The sequence below is a fragment of the Schistocerca piceifrons genome, chromosome 3 (assembly GCF_021461385.2).
Source record: "Schistocerca piceifrons isolate TAMUIC-IGC-003096 chromosome 3, iqSchPice1.1, whole genome shotgun sequence".
In the NCBI taxonomy this organism is placed as follows: domain Eukaryota; kingdom Metazoa; phylum Arthropoda; class Insecta; order Orthoptera; family Acrididae; genus Schistocerca; species Schistocerca piceifrons.
In genome coordinates, this window is record NC_060140.1 from 408,352,415 (window position 1) to 408,368,121 (window position 15,707).

General features: G+C 42.1%; 1 protein-coding gene across 4 annotated transcripts in view; it reads right to left on the reverse strand.

Annotated features, from left to right (window-relative positions):
* Window positions 1-15,707, reverse strand: part of LOC124788197 — a 144,357-nt gene that overhangs the window by 28,446 nt on the left and 100,204 nt on the right. For 2 of the 4 annotated variants that reach the window (XM_047255374.1, XM_047255376.1), the window contains exons 3-4: window positions 15,295-15,328; window positions 3,797-4,016 (exon numbers count right to left, since the gene is read on the reverse strand). In XM_047255374.1, the coding sequence (XP_047111330.1) occupies window positions 3,797-4,016; window positions 15,295-15,328 (254 nt within the window). The remainder of the gene's footprint in view (window positions 1-3,796; window positions 4,017-15,294; window positions 15,329-15,707) is intronic. The other 2 variants (XM_047255373.1, XM_047255377.1) reach the window with 1 other exon arrangement.

A 15,707-nucleotide genomic window follows, 5' to 3' on the forward strand; every position in this document is an offset into this window, starting at 1 on the left:
TGAGCCAGACATTATGACCTGTCTACCATGAGAATAAATGCTACCTGGCAGTGTTAACAGCTCATGAAATAGTTACAAGAAGTATGTAAGCAGAGGGAAGACAAATTGGAAAGCAATCTAGTGATAAGATGGGCCACAAATCAGGATATCCACTGGCATAAGCAACACTGACAAAGGTAACCTTGTTATGGCCCACATCCTGGGAATGAGCATTTTGGGAATAGAGAAGCTGGTTGGCTGGTTTCATGCTACTGTCATGGGAATCTATGGAAAGTGGCTGTAAAACAAGGAAACCACAAGTAAGGGTCACCTATGCCTATTCACAGGAGGTGGATGTCAGAAGCATGCTGTTCTGTAAAGTAATAAAGGTAGCAATTGATGGTATATCTAATGACAGAATACAATCTAGTTCAGGTGCAAGTGTTTCAGAGCACAGTGTTGAACATCGAGCTCCACAGCAAATGACCCTATGTGTGTTCCCATTTTGACCCAACAACATCATAAGTAACAGCTGCAGTTGGAACATGATCATTGAGATTGGACCATGGGTCAATAGAAATGTGTCACCTGGTCGGGTGAACCACCATTTTGTTATACTAGAGTGATCATGCCTGTATATGCTCTTATCCAGGCAAACAGCTGCTTGAAATGTGCTCCTCATCATTACCAGCCAATTGGGGCAACCTTGTGCTATTGGGAACACTCACCTGGGCTTCTGTGGGACCTGTGGTAGTAATCAAAGGCTCCATGACAGGTGTGATCTACGGGAATATTTTTGCAGACCACCTAAGTCTCTTCATGACTGATGTCTCTACCGACAGTGATGGCATCTTCCAGAAGGATAACTATCCATGTTAGGTGGTCAGAATCATACTACAGTGATTTGAGGAGAATGATACTGAACACAAATTGATGTCTTGGACACCAAAATTGTCTTATCTGAAGCTGATAGAATACATCTGGATGTCATTGGGTACCAACTCCTAGACCACAAACCAGTGGCCCACAATTTACAGGAATTGTATGAACTGTGTATAGACACCTGGTGCCACATCTCCAACAACCTACTAAGGGTTCATCAAATCCATGCTATATAGAATTGCTGCTGTATTGTGCTCTAAAAGTGGAACAAAACACTGTTAAGCATAATGTTATAGTTCATCCTAATACAACTTTAACTGAAATTCTGTTTTATCTCTGTTTTTAAAACATGTTTTTGTTCTATTCAGATATAATTTTTTGCTTCCTCAGTCTCAGACCCAGAAGATAATTAATATAACTACTGGCATCACTTCTTTTGGTGTGGTTCATAAATCTGTCAAATGCAAAGAAGACAGTGACATCACTGTAATTTATGGCTCACTGATACTGTAACAGATCTGTTTTATGTTTTTATAGATATAGCAGTAAGCAAGTGCTTGTTTCCCAGGGGTAATTTGTTTCTCCTCCTATTTCATTCACATAGAGTTTGGTACACTACCATTCAGGGATTAACACCTCAAGATATAGAATAATAGCAGTTGTTATAACAGTAAGCTCAGTTATGTTTCCAATTTTGTAACTGTAAAGTTTATACATATTCAAGAGATACAGTTCAACATAGTTGGCAAATTATTATGTTGTTTTGTATAATTTGTCCAATGAGCTAAGAACAATGTTGTATCCACCTTTACTTGCAGCTAAGGGAGTTCAGCCGGCCGCAGTTGCTGAGCAGTTCTAGGTACTTCAGTCCGGAACTACGTAGCTGTTACGGTCGCAGGTTCGAATCCTGCCTCAGGCGTGGATGTGTGTGATGTCCTTAGATTAGTTAGGTTTAAGTAGTTCTAAGTTTAGGGGACTGATGACCTCAGATGTTAAGTCTCATAGTGCTTAGAGCCATTTGAACAATTTTTTTGCTAAGGGCAGGTCATTAGCAAGTACCAGCAATCATTCAGCATCATTTCTTTCTTGCTGTTCTGCTAGTCAAATAATTAGTCACTGTTTGGTAACCTTTCTCCATCAGTTTTTACCTGGACTAGTGACTTTGAGATTTAGTATTTATTACTTTGTAAAAACTGATATTTAATTTCACATGTCCAGCAGAGCCTCTACTAATTTCCTTGATCTACTTTTCTTGGTTCAATGCTCTGTCATTTTAACAATGTGGTGAGGAAGTACTGACTCACTGTTTGTTGACAGGGGGAAGATAACTAGCAAGGCTTCAGTGAACTTCATAACATCACTACCCTACCTCAAAAGGCCAACACCATTTGGAATGTGTTTGTCAGTTAATTTATGGTTGTGGTAAATACAGTGGCACAATTGTGATAAAACTAAGTAGTATGTATAGGTTACATTTCATAACTCATTGTAATATAGTGTGAATGTATGTCTAGTGTATCTGGTACTGTGTTTTCCCAAATTCATATATTTTCTCTCTCCTGGCACTTAGGACAAATTTTATAACATGTAATTCGTATGACGAAATAAGTGATGAAACAGTACACAAATAATAATAGTAAGAAAACATACAGCAAAATTCTCTCAGCTTAAGGATTTGATATACAATAAAATATGATTGTCATCAAGCTAAGTATATTGGTAGTTTCTTCTCATCCATTCAATATATCTCTCCTGATCTGGGATTCTGGGCGACTTTTCTGCAGCTCTCCCCATTTCCTAAATCTTACCAGTCCTTTTCCCTCATCTGTCTTCCTTTCCCTTCAACCCTTCTGCCAGAAGTAGGAGCCACTCACTGATTATGAAAGATTGTGCATTGTCGTATCTTTTATATGTGTTTTCTCGTGCTGCCACTTGGTGAGTAGACTTTTTACCTATTCATATTATATTATAAGAACATTAAACATATTTTAAGTCAGGTATGACATTTTATGAGATTTGTGGATCTCAAAGGCATAGCAAAATATTTGTAATGAGATTTTGAGGCCATTCTAATGGCGATAATCACCTTATCTGTGCTTGTTACTCACAATGAAAGCACCATTCTTACGAATTAGAGTACATCAGACTTACTGAATGGAAAGGGTCCTTCTATTCAGATATTATTATTGGCCATGTCTCTGTGACTTTGGATATCATTTCCTAGTTAGAAAAGCATTCACTTCTCTAATTCCACAGCTACTGTAACAGTTACCTACTTCTTTCAGTGAGTCAAATACAATTTCACTATTTTCCTAATGTACACATCTAGTCACTATTCACTGTCCATGCCATCTTTTTGCATTGTTATTTGGAGTACAATGATGTATCTTATGTATTGTGTGTGCTCTTATTAAACAAATATCTCTGCACAGGAACTCTACAGATACATCTAGGTGATTACTCTGCTATTCACAATAAAGTGCCTGACAGAGGGTTCAGTGACAAATTAACTGTCCTAATTTTTGTTTTATTTTATCTCAGTGCTTGAAGCTACTCTTCTAGAACTCACCAATTGCCTATGGTGTGTGTATACTCCTCCTCACCCTAACCCCACTCCCACACCAGTTTTTGCTATGACTCCCATAATTTTCTCTGTTTCTGTTTCTCAAGCATGACATGGAAGTGTTCTCTTCTCTCTCCATATTTTGAAAAAGGAATGTAACCACATGAATATGCGACAAATACATTTCTGTTTGCTTTAAATATTGCTCTAGTATTGTTCACTTTGCAGATTAAAGAGTGAGTTTATTGTTATTCATTGTTTATTGCAAGTATAGAATAAAAAAAACTGGATTTCACATTAGTTAAAGTGCTTTTATACATGTTCATGTTTCTATATATTAACTTTGTAAATACTTTCTGATCCAGTACATACCAACAACTTCCAAAATATATGAAACAATTGTTTTTCTGTCAGCAGTTTTGTTTCCATAAGGATAAACACACTGGTACATCCCACTGTTTGCTACTGAGACATTCTTCATTAACAGATTGCCACGGCACAATTTCTTTCCACAAAGGTGTAGAGGTTTATTAATGTCCCCTTCCTCAATATGCTGTGGGCATGGGTACTGGCCATATCTCTCACCACACTCCTGGAAAGAAAAGGAACCTTAAATTTAGACATAAAGGCACAAACGATAATTCTTATCTTAGTCAATAGAATATTTCAAAATACTAAAGAAAAAAATTATAAATCTCTGAAATCAACAGCCTTTAAGCATCTACCAAGAAAACAGAAGACAGGGACTTCACCCAATAACTCCCAACAGAGTTTCAAATAGATCATGTGGCCATTTCAAGAAAGTCCTGTAGATAAGTCCAGAATGTGAGAGTGTTAAGAGGGGCGAGCTTGGACTCATACCACTACCTCTCAAAAACAAAGTTCTGATTTCTACCTAGGAATACAAGAAAGCCTCAAATTCCCAAACTTACCAAGTCTGACTTGGAAAAACTGAAAACCTGCAATATGCATACAGAGAGAATGCAAACACTAGATCATGAATGCAACAACTGGGACCAGCTAAGGGACAAATTAGTAAAAGCCAAAAGCCGCAACAGAAGTCACCCCACTAAGGAAACAGAGGAAACATGAGTAGTGGACAAGTACCTGTGACCAAGCAATCGCAAAGAGACAGGCAGCTTGACTAAGATGGAGCTCACAGAAGTCTGAAACAAATACTTAGAAGTTCATAAAACAGTGTCGGCTAAATGCAAAAACCATCATGCAGGTTAAACGTCAGTACACTCAGAACCAACTGACTCAATTATATGAAGATTTCAAGAAGAATACCACCAGAAACTTTTACCAGACTTTCAAGCGAAATCTTAGAAGCTATGTCCCACCCAGCTTACACTTCAGAGGACCAGATGGAAGCATAGCCTATAATGACAAAGACAAATGCCGCATATTGGCCAAATATTTTGAGAATCTTCTCAACTGTGAGTCCCCTAACACCGCCTTTATCTATCAAGACAGTCCCAGACAACCAAACTCTCACCCTCCAACAGAAGAAGAAGTGTAAAACATCATTCAGTCCCTGAAGAATAACAAAGCACCAGGAGAAGACACTACAGTTGCAGAGCTGTGGAAGCAAGCTGGAGACAAAGCAATCAGCAAGGTGACTGACATCCTACAGAACATTTGGGATACTGAGAAGTTACCAGATGACCAGACATCTGCTCTGGTCCACCCCTTAAACAAGAAGGGTGACCTGTCTGACATCAGCAATTATAGAGGGATCTCATTGACACCAGTCACCTGTAAGATATTATCTAAGGCATTACTGAACAGAGCCGAACCTCAATTGGACTCAGAACTTGGAGATTATCAGGGTGGTTTTAGAAAAGGATGTTCTTGTGCTGAACAGATCCTTAACTTGAAGTCAGTATTAAGTCAAATTAAACTAGTGAATAAACAGTATGTAGTTACTTTTGTTGACTTCACGAAAGCATACGATTCAATTGACAGACATACATTTACAAGAAGTCAGTATTAAGTCAAATTAAACTAGTGAATAAACAGTATGTAGTTACTTTTGTTGACTTCACGAAAGCATACAATTCAATTGACAGACATACACTTACAAGAATTTTGCAGGAAATGGGCCCGGACCAGAAAATCCACAGCCTTATCCAAAACACCCTGAGTAACACTAGATCATGAGTAAAGTTAAGGGGAACACTTTCAGAAAGCTTTGAGATAAAGAAAGGAGTTAGACAGGGAGATAGTCTTTCACCTCTTCTCTTCAACTGTGCATTGGACAAGGTTATCAGAGAAAGGCAAAAAGAAATGGAAGCACAAAATATACTGAGCAGTATTTATCTGGGACACAAATGGAAGGGACTAGTACACTATTGGCCATTAAAATTGCTGCACCAAGAAGAAATGCAGATGATAAACGGGTATTCATTGGACAAATATATTATACTAAAACTGATCTGTGATTACATTTTCACGCAATTTGGGTGCATAGATCCTGAGAAATCAGTACCCAGAACAACCACCTCTGGCTGTAATAATCGCTTTGATAGCCTGAGCATTGAGTCAAACAGAGCTTGGATGGCGTGTACAGGTACAGCTGCCCATGCAGCTTCAACACGGTACCACAGTTCATCAAGAGTAGTGACTGGCGTATTGTGACGAGCCAGTTGCTCGGCCACCATTGACCAGACGTTTTCAGTTGGTGAAAGATCTACATCTACATCTACATTGATACTCCGCAAGCCACCCAACGGTGTGTGGCGGAGGGCACTTTACGTGCCACTGTCATTACCTCCTTTTCCTGTTCCAGTCGCGTATGGTTCGCGGGAAGAACGACTGTCTGAAAGCCTCCGTGCGCGCTCTTATCTCTCTAATTTTACATTCGTGATCTCCTCGGGAGGTATAAGTAGGGGGAAGCAATATATTCGATACCTCATCCAGAAACGCACCCTCTCGAAACCTGGACAGCAAGCTACACCGCGATGCAGAGCGCCTCTCTTGCAGAGTCTGCCACTTGAGTTTATTAAACATCTCCGTAACGCTATCACGGTTACCAAATAACCCGGTGACGAAACGCGCCGCTCTTCTTTGGATCTTTTCTATCTCCTCCGTCAACCCGACCTGGTACGGATCCCACACTGATGAGCAATACTCAAGTATAGGTCGAACGAGTGTTTTGTAAGCCACCTCCTTTGTTGATGGACTACATTTTCTAAGCACTCTCCCAATGAATCTCAACCTGGTACCCGCCTTACCAACAATTAATTTTATATGATCATTCCACTTCAAATCGTTCCGTACGCATACTCCCAGATATTTTACAGAAGTAACTGCTACCAGTGTTTGTTCCGCAATCATATAATCATACAATAAAGGATCCTTCTTCCTATGTATTCGCAATACATTACATTTGTCTATGTTAAGGGTCAGTTGCCACTCCCTGCACCAAGTGCCTATCCGCTGCAGATCTTCCTGTATTTCGCTACAATTTTCTAATGCAGCAACTTCTCTGTATACTACAGCATCATCCGCGAAAAGCCGCATGGAACTTCCGACACTATCTACTAAGTCATTTATATATATTGTGAAAAGCAATGGTCCCATAACACTCCCCTGTGGCACGCCAGAGGTTACTTTAACGTCTGTAGACGTCTCTCCATTGATAACAACATGCTGTGTTCTGTTTGCTAAAAACTCTTCAATCCAGCCACACAGCTGGTCTGATATTCCGTAGGCTCTTACTTTGTTTATCAGGCGACAGTGCGGAACTGTATCGAACGCCTTCCGGAAGTCAAGAAAAATAGCATCTACCTGGGAGCCTGTATCTAATATTTTCTGGGTCTCATGAACAAATAAGGCGAGTTGGGTCTCACACGATCGCTGTTTCCGGAATCCATGTTGATTCCTACATAGTAGATTCTGGGTTTCCAGAAATGACATGATACGCGAGCAAAAAACATGTTCTAAAATTCTACAAGAGATCGACGTAAGAGATATAGGTCTATAGTTTTGCGCATCTGCTCGACGACCCTTCTTGAAGACTGGGACTATCTGTGCTCTTTTCCAATCATTTGGAACCCTCCGTTTCTCTAGAGACTTGCGGTACACGGCTGTTAGAAGGGGGGCAAGTTCTTTCGCGTACTCTGTGTAGAATCGAATTGGTATCCCGTCAGGTCCAGTGGACTTTCCTCTATTGAGTGATTCCAGTTGCTTTTCTATTCCTTGGACACTTATTTCGATGTCAGCCATTTTTTCGTTTGTGCGAGGATTTAGAGAAGGAACTGCAGTGCGGTCTTCCTCTGTGAAACAGCTTTGGAAAAAGGTGTTTAGTATTTCAGCTTTACGCGTGTCATCCTCTGTTTCAATGCCATCATCATCCCGTAGTGTCTGGATATGCTGTTTCGAGCCACTTACTGATTTAACGTAAGACCAGAACTTCCTAGGATTTTCTGTCAAGTCGGTACATAGAATTTTACTTTCGAATTCAATGAACGCTTCACGCATAGCCCTCCTTACGCTAACTTTGACATCGTTTAGCTTCTGTTTGTCTGAGAGGTTTTGGCTGCGTTTAAACTTGCAGTGAAGCTCTCTTTGCTTTCGCAGTAGTTTCCTAACTTTGTTGTTGTACCACGGTGGGTTTTTCCCGTCCCTCACAGTTTTACTCGGCACGTACCTGTCTAAAACGCATTTTACGATTGCCTTGAACTTTTTCCATAAACACTCAACATTGTCAGTGTCGGAACAGAAATTTTCGTTTTGATCTGTTAGGTAGTCTGAAATCTGCCTTCTATTACTCTTGCTAAACAGATAAACCTTCCTCCCTTTTTTTATATTCCTATTAACTTCCATACTCAGGGATGCTGCAACGGCCTTATGATCACTGATTCCCTGTTCTGTACATACAGAGTCAAAAAGTTCGGGTCTGTTTGTTATCAGTAGGTCCAAGATGTTATCTCCACGAGTCGGTTCTCTGTTTAATTGCTCGAGGTAATTTTCGGATAGTGCACTCAGTATAATGTCACTCGATGCTCTGTCCCTACCACCCGTCCTAAACATCTGAGTGTCCCAGTCTATATCTGGTAAATTGAAATCTCCACCTAAGACTATAACATGCTGAGAAAATTTATGTGAAATGTATTCCAAATTTTCTCTCAGTTGTTCTGCCACTAATGCTGCTGAGTCGGGAGGTCGGTAAAAGGAGCCAATTATTAACCTAGTTCGGTTGTTTAGTGTAACCTCCACCCATAATAATTCACAGGAACTATCCACTTCTACTTCACTACAGGATAAACTACTACTAACAGCGACGAACACTCCACCACCGGTTGCATGCAATCTATCCTTTCTAAACACCGTCTGTACCTTTGTAAAAATTTCGGCAGAATTTATCTCTGGCTTAAGCCAGCTTTCTGTACCTATAACGATTTCAGCTTCGGTGCTTTCTATCAGCGCTTGAAGTTCTGGTACTTTACCAACGCAGCTTCGACAGTTGACAATTACAATACCGATTGCTGCTTGGTCCCCGCATGTCCTGACTTTGCCCCACACCCGTTGAGGCTGTTGCCCTTTCTGTACTTGCCCAAGGCCATCTAACCTAAAAAACCGCCCAGCCCACGCCACACAACCCCTGCTACCCGTGTAGCCGCTTGTTGCGTGTAGTGGACTCCTGACCTATCCAGCGGAACCCGAAACCCCACCACCCTATGGCGCAAGTCGAGGAATCTGCAGCCCACACGGTCGCAGAACCGTCTCAGCCTCTGATTCAGACCCTCCACTCGGCTCTGTACCAAAGGTCCGCAGTCAGTCCTGTCGACGATGCTGCAGATGGTGAGCTCTGCTTTCATCCCGCTAGCGAGACTGGCAGTCTTCACCAAATCAGATAGCCGCCGGAAGCCAGAGAGGATTTCCTCCGATCCATAGCGACACACATCATTGGTGCCGACATGAGCGACCACCTGCAGATGGGTGCACCCTGTACCCTCCATGGCATCCGGAAGGACCCTTTCCACATCTGGAATGACTCCCCCCGGTATGCACACGGAGTGCACATTGGTTTTCTTCCCCTCTCTTGCTGCCATTTCCCTAAGGGGCCCCATTACGCGCCTGACGTTGGAGCTCCCAACTACCAGTAAGCCCACCCTCTGCGACTGCCCGGATCTTGCAGACTGAGGGGCAACCTCTGGAACAGGACAAGCAGCCATGTCAGGCCGAAGATCAGTATCAGCCTGAGACAGAGCCTGAAACCGGTTCGTCAGACAAACCGGAGAGGCTTTCCGTTCAGCCCTCCGGAATGTCTTTCGCCCCCTGCCACACCTTGAAACGACCTCCCACTCTACCACAGGTGAGGGATCAGCCTCAATGCGGGCAGTATCCCGGGCAACCACAGTCTGTAGAATGTTCTGGCCAGGGCAGCAGTCGAATATTTTCTGTATCCAGAAAGGCCTGTACAGGACCTACAACATGCGGTCGTGCATTATCCTGCTGAAATGTAGGGTTTCGCATGGATTGAATGAAGGGTAGAGCCACAGGTCATAACACATCTGAAATGTAACGTCCATTGTTCAAAGTGCCGTCAATGCAAACGAGGTGACCAAGACGTGTAACCAATGGCACCCCATACCATCACGCCGGGTGATACGCCAGTATGGTGATGACAAATACATGCTTCCAATGTGCGTTCACCTCGATGTTGCCAAACACAGATACGACCATCATGATGCCGTAAACAGAACCTGGATTCTACCGAAAAAATGATGTTATGCCATTCACGCACCCAGGTTCGTCGTTGAGTACACCATCGCAGGCACTCCTGTCTGTGTTGTAGTGTCAAGGGTAACTGCAGTCATGGTCTCCGAGCTGATTGTCCATGCTGCTGCAAATGTCTTCGAACTGTTCGTGCAGATGGTTGTTGTTTGCAAATGTCCCCATCTGTTGACTCAGGGATCGAGACATGGCTGCATGATCCATTATAGCCATGCGGATAAGATACCTCTCATCTTGACTGCTAGTGATAAGAGGCTGTTGGGATCCAGCACGGCATTCCCTATTACCCTCCTGAACCCACCGATTCCATACTCTGCTAACAGTCATTGGATCTCGACCAACGCGAGCAGCAATGTCGTGATACAATAAACCGCAATCTTGATAGGCTACAATCTGACCTTTATCAAAGTCGGAAACGTGATGGTACGCTTTTCTCCTCCTTACACGAGGCATCACAACAACGTTTCACCAGGCAATGCCGGTCAATTGCTGTTTCTGTATGAGAAATTGGTTGGAAACTTTCTTCATGTCAGCACGTTGTAGGTGTCGCCACCAGTGCCAACCTTGTGTGAATGCTATGAAAAGCTAATCATTTCCATATCACAGCAACTTCTTCCTGTTGGTTAAATTTCGTGTCTGTAGCATGTCATCTTCATGGTGTAGCAATTTTAATGGCCAGTAGTGTGGTAGACTGTTTAGCTTTCGCAGATGATCTGGCACTTACAGCAAGCTCAGTGAAAGTAGCAGTAAAGCAGCTCTATATGCTCAATCTCCAGGCTGCCAAGGTACGACTTCAATTGTCACTAGAAAAGACAAAATACCTCACCAACATCAGTGTTACTCCCAGTGAACTACAGTTGAAACAAGGTCAAACTGAGAAAGCTGACAGATTCAAGTCTCTAGGAGAATGGTTGGAACCTAATCTATCAGAAGGAACAGCACTAGCAACTCAGATTAATAAGTTATAATTAGCATATCGATTAACCAAGAACATCTATAATAAGAAATGCCTATCTCGCAATTCCAAACTAAAACACTACCAAACAGTTATCTTCCCTGAAGTCCTAAATGTTGCAGAATGCTTGAATCTGAACAGGAAAGGCTTGACAGATAAACTAGAGATTCAGGAGAGGAATATGTTGAGAAAAATTCTGGGACCGGTCAAAACAGATGGTGAGTACAGAAGACAATCAAACCAGGCACTACACAATGATACTGGGAAAATCACAGATGTAGCCAGGAAGAGACGTCTCACTTTCTATGGACATATCACAAGGATGGACCAAACAAGACTAACCAACCGACTTCTCAACTACAGGAAGAGCAGGAAGACCCTGACACCACGAATGATAGAAGTCAAGAAAGACATCCAGGAACTGAAAATAACTGAAAGTGACATTAGAAACCAAGCACTTCTCAGGAGGATACTAAAAGAAATAAGGTTTCAGGACAGATCACCCCATAAACAGACTGGTGGCCTTTGGACAAAGGAAAGAAGGGAGAAAAACAGCCAGAGAATGAGGGTTTATTAGGGAAACATCAAGTCCCTCTCCAGGCTGAAAAGTTGAATATTGTGGACCTTAGCTGGCCCATTCAAAATAAGAAGAAATCTCTTTGAGGCAAAAGAGTATCGTGTATTTAGTCAGACCCAAAATGGATATTGCTGGAGCAGACACAAATGAAAAGCGAAAGTTAATCCTCAAGGTTCCTGAACGTCTTCAGCAGATAGTCACAGAAAGCCCTCTTAACATATTACTTACAACTGTATAAAGCTAAATAGTTTTTCTACTTTAAATGTGCCTTATCAGAAGTACGGTACTTGGAATTATGATACATAAAGGTAAGGACTGTCTTCTTTTAACAGAACTAAATAAAGATAGATCCCTGTCATTTAAATCTTAGACATGGGAAGGAGCTACTGTCATTGTTTTAGTTTTGTCAAAAGTTATGTGTCATGTTGCATTGAGAATTCACTCCTACATACTTTGTCAGTGTCAGAGAGCCAGGTAAGCATCAGTTTGTTGAAAATGCGTTATGGAACTTAATTTCATGAGGTTCTTCTTCAGAAACAATTGCTACCTTTACAAGTCAGTCAGATAGGTCCATATTTAAAATAAATTTATGCCAGTGAGACATGTTGCTTTCTTATTCAAACTGTAACTCTGTCATCATTGAGAATCAGACAGCTAAAGAAGACAAAGAAGTTAAATGTTATTTATAAATACTATAGCTCAATTGATCAGTGGATGATTGAACTTCTTAGGAAAATAATATTATGATAGTAAAGGTTATTCAGTGTGTTCTCAGTATGTATTCTAGAAGGAGTAATTTTTTGGGCGAGTGATCACTTCTTAAGAGTAATCGAGAACATAGGGTGGAGTGAGCTGTGGATCACTACTCATATCAGCAGCAACAGTGTCCACTACATGGTATCTGAAACATCCCTAAGTTCTTTCTGAAGATTTGCAGAAGCAGTAAAAAAGTCTAGCTAGCAACATTCATTAGGTCTCAGGATTGCAACATTCTCATAATTTACAGGGTTCTTTGCACTGAGGCCAAGATTAATCTCCAAATGCTTGATTAGTTTGATGATGCTCTTAGCTGCACATTTGTTGACATGTACTGTAGAGAGGAGAGTGGCACAGTTTATATGGATCTGCAAAGTGCCTGCTGTAGTAATAAACACAAATAAGTATGTCTAGAATAACCAGTTCATAGTTTATATTTTCAATATGAAATCAATGTACATAGCTATGCTGATGCCAAACAATTAACAAATATGACAAAAGTAGAGCCAAGTTAGCACACAGATAAACCATAACAGAATGAAGAAGAGAACCCTCTGCTTTGTAATTATAATAGATATGTTGATAGTCTGAATCATGAAGTGGTGCAGTCTCTTGGCTGCGTGTGCAGAGCTAGATGTGATGCTGCTGTTGCTATTTTATTGCTGCCTGAAGGCTGGGCTCATGCCACCAGGTGCTGGCATGGGCAGGTTGAATCATAACATGATAGCCAGCACATTGTATCTTGTTATATTCACTGCCACCATGGTGCTGGTTGGTACAGCACCTGTGGACCATTCAATGCCACTGGTTGTTGCTGAAGCTCGTCTACGCCCAGCCCATGATGCTGGTGCAGAGGGCTCGAAAAAATGTTGGAGGAGGTGAAGTAGGCAAGATTGTGCCAGGTGGAGGAGGTGGAGACAAACAGAGAAGAGATCTCCAAGAATGGAGACAAGGGCTGGACCTGGACCGCTGGAGGGAGGAAGGCCTGGGAGTTTAGTGCAGGGATTGCAGAGGCTGGTTTATCACCCTTGGGTGGACTTGGTTTCAGTACTGAGTCACCAGCCATTCTTCACCTGCAGTGTGAGGATTGTCTAACCGTGCTGGCTGTGAATGACTGCCTGGTGCAGCACTCACTGTGACTAAAAGTGAAAATCTAGATGGGGGTACCTGGCGTGCATCTCAGTGACAGAGAAGCCCAAGGAAGGTGCAGGGCAGGAACCAGGAGGTTCAGGACTGTATGTGCCTGGTGCCTGTGCAGCAGTTATGCCTCTCATTGACTGCTGTGGCCTTGTAAGAGCTGAGAATGTGTTGGAGTTGTTCTTCCTCTGGAGCGGTGCTGATATACTTACTTATTTGCATCTTGAAAGTCCTTATGAGGTGTATTGCCTGCCCGTTTGACTGAGGGTGAAAGGAGAGCACCCTGACATAATGGATACCATGTTATGCACAAAAATCTTCAAAAGTCTATGAGGTAAACAATGTGTTGTTGTCCATCTCCGGGATATAGAGAAGCCTTAATGGCAAAAATACAGGGGAGGACCCACATCATATTCTGCTGTCATAGGGCAGCAGTTTGCGATGTATGGAAACTGACAATAGGCTTCTATGACTACCAATCAATAAGTGTCCAAGAAGGGCCCACAAAATCTGAGTAGACATGCTCTCATGGCTGTGAATGCTCTGGTCATAGAGAGTAATGTTGCTGTGGAGTGGCCTGGTTTCCTGCACACTTAGAACCAGAACAATTAAATGTTGATTCTCACAATCAATCTTGGGGCAGTAAACAAGTTGGTGAGCCAGCGTCTTCATTCTTAACACCCACCCAATTGCCGCATTGCAGGAGGCGAAGAGTGTCTCACTGGATAGATGCTGGAATGACCACTGTTGCCACAGTGCATTCAGTAGACAGCAAAATGATGCCACCAACAAGAGTTAACCTATGGTACAATACAAAGTAATTGTGGCTGGGACACAGAGCTCTAGCTGAAAGCTGATCTGGCCAACGCTACTGAATATACTGAAGGAAACCAGGACTGGAATTGACAGCATGGGCACTGCAGGACTCATAATGGGGAACAAATCCAATGTCTTTCTAGCTTCCTCATCAAGCTAGAAACAAAGTCCTTCATCCTGATGGAAGCCAGGGTCAGGTCTAATCAGAATATGTTGGCATTAGAGGGCCAAGCCGTGTGGCAGAAGTGAATCTTGGAATGACAACGACTGACAAACAGGGCCCATCTTATGTGACAGTTGTGCCATGGTATTACAGAGAGAAACTAATAGTGTGTGATCAGTAAGTATGTGAAACTTGACACTATATAGAAACATGTGAAGCTTCCTGAGAGAATAAATAAAAGCGAAGGTCTCCTCCTGTATTTGAGAACAACTCTTTTGTGCTACATTAAGCATTTTTGAAGAAAAGCAATGGGCTGCTCTGAACCATCTGTGTTACACTGAGACAGCATGGACCCTCCATGCCACCATGCCATATTGAGATGCATCCAGAGCCATTACAAGCTGGTAACCAGGTTTATATCTAGTCAGGAACATGTTGGAATTCAGATCTTTCAATTTTCAGAACACTTTTTGACAGTCAGGCATCTAGAAAAACAATGTGCCTTTCTTGTGCATTGGTTGAGAGGATGTGCTACTGTAACTGCATGCAGGAGGAACTTATGATAATACATAACTTTGCCTAAGAAGTCTAGAGCTCCTTCACATTAACAGGACAAGAGAGTACCTCAATAGCCGCAGTATGACCATTGCTCAGCTGTACCTCTTGATGGGAAATGACATGCCACAGGTATTCAACAGAAGGCTGAAAGAAATACAACTTACCCAAATTACACTTGAGACCACCACCCTGCAATGTCTGAAACAGAAGCAACCACAGGTCATTGGCTGGATGATAAGGATTCGATGACAACTAATGCTATCATTCTATATTGTTCTTCTTTCACTTAATCACTAAATGCCAGCAGCACAGGCCCAACTCAAAAGAAACAAGATCACACCGTGAGTTTGAGGGTGATACAGTCTGTGTAATCTGTGGCCCTGTCTAGCCACTGTGCAAAAAGCACAGAACATCCCCTGCAGAGGTCATCCAGTTCTCGATAAAGTATGAAGTTAGCCATTAAATTATCAAATCAGTGAACATGAATCCAAATGCTGTGAAAGCAGACAAATTTTCCAAACAGGCACCATCCACCAAAAGGACCATCAATAGGTGCACCACCACCTTTTATGTCATG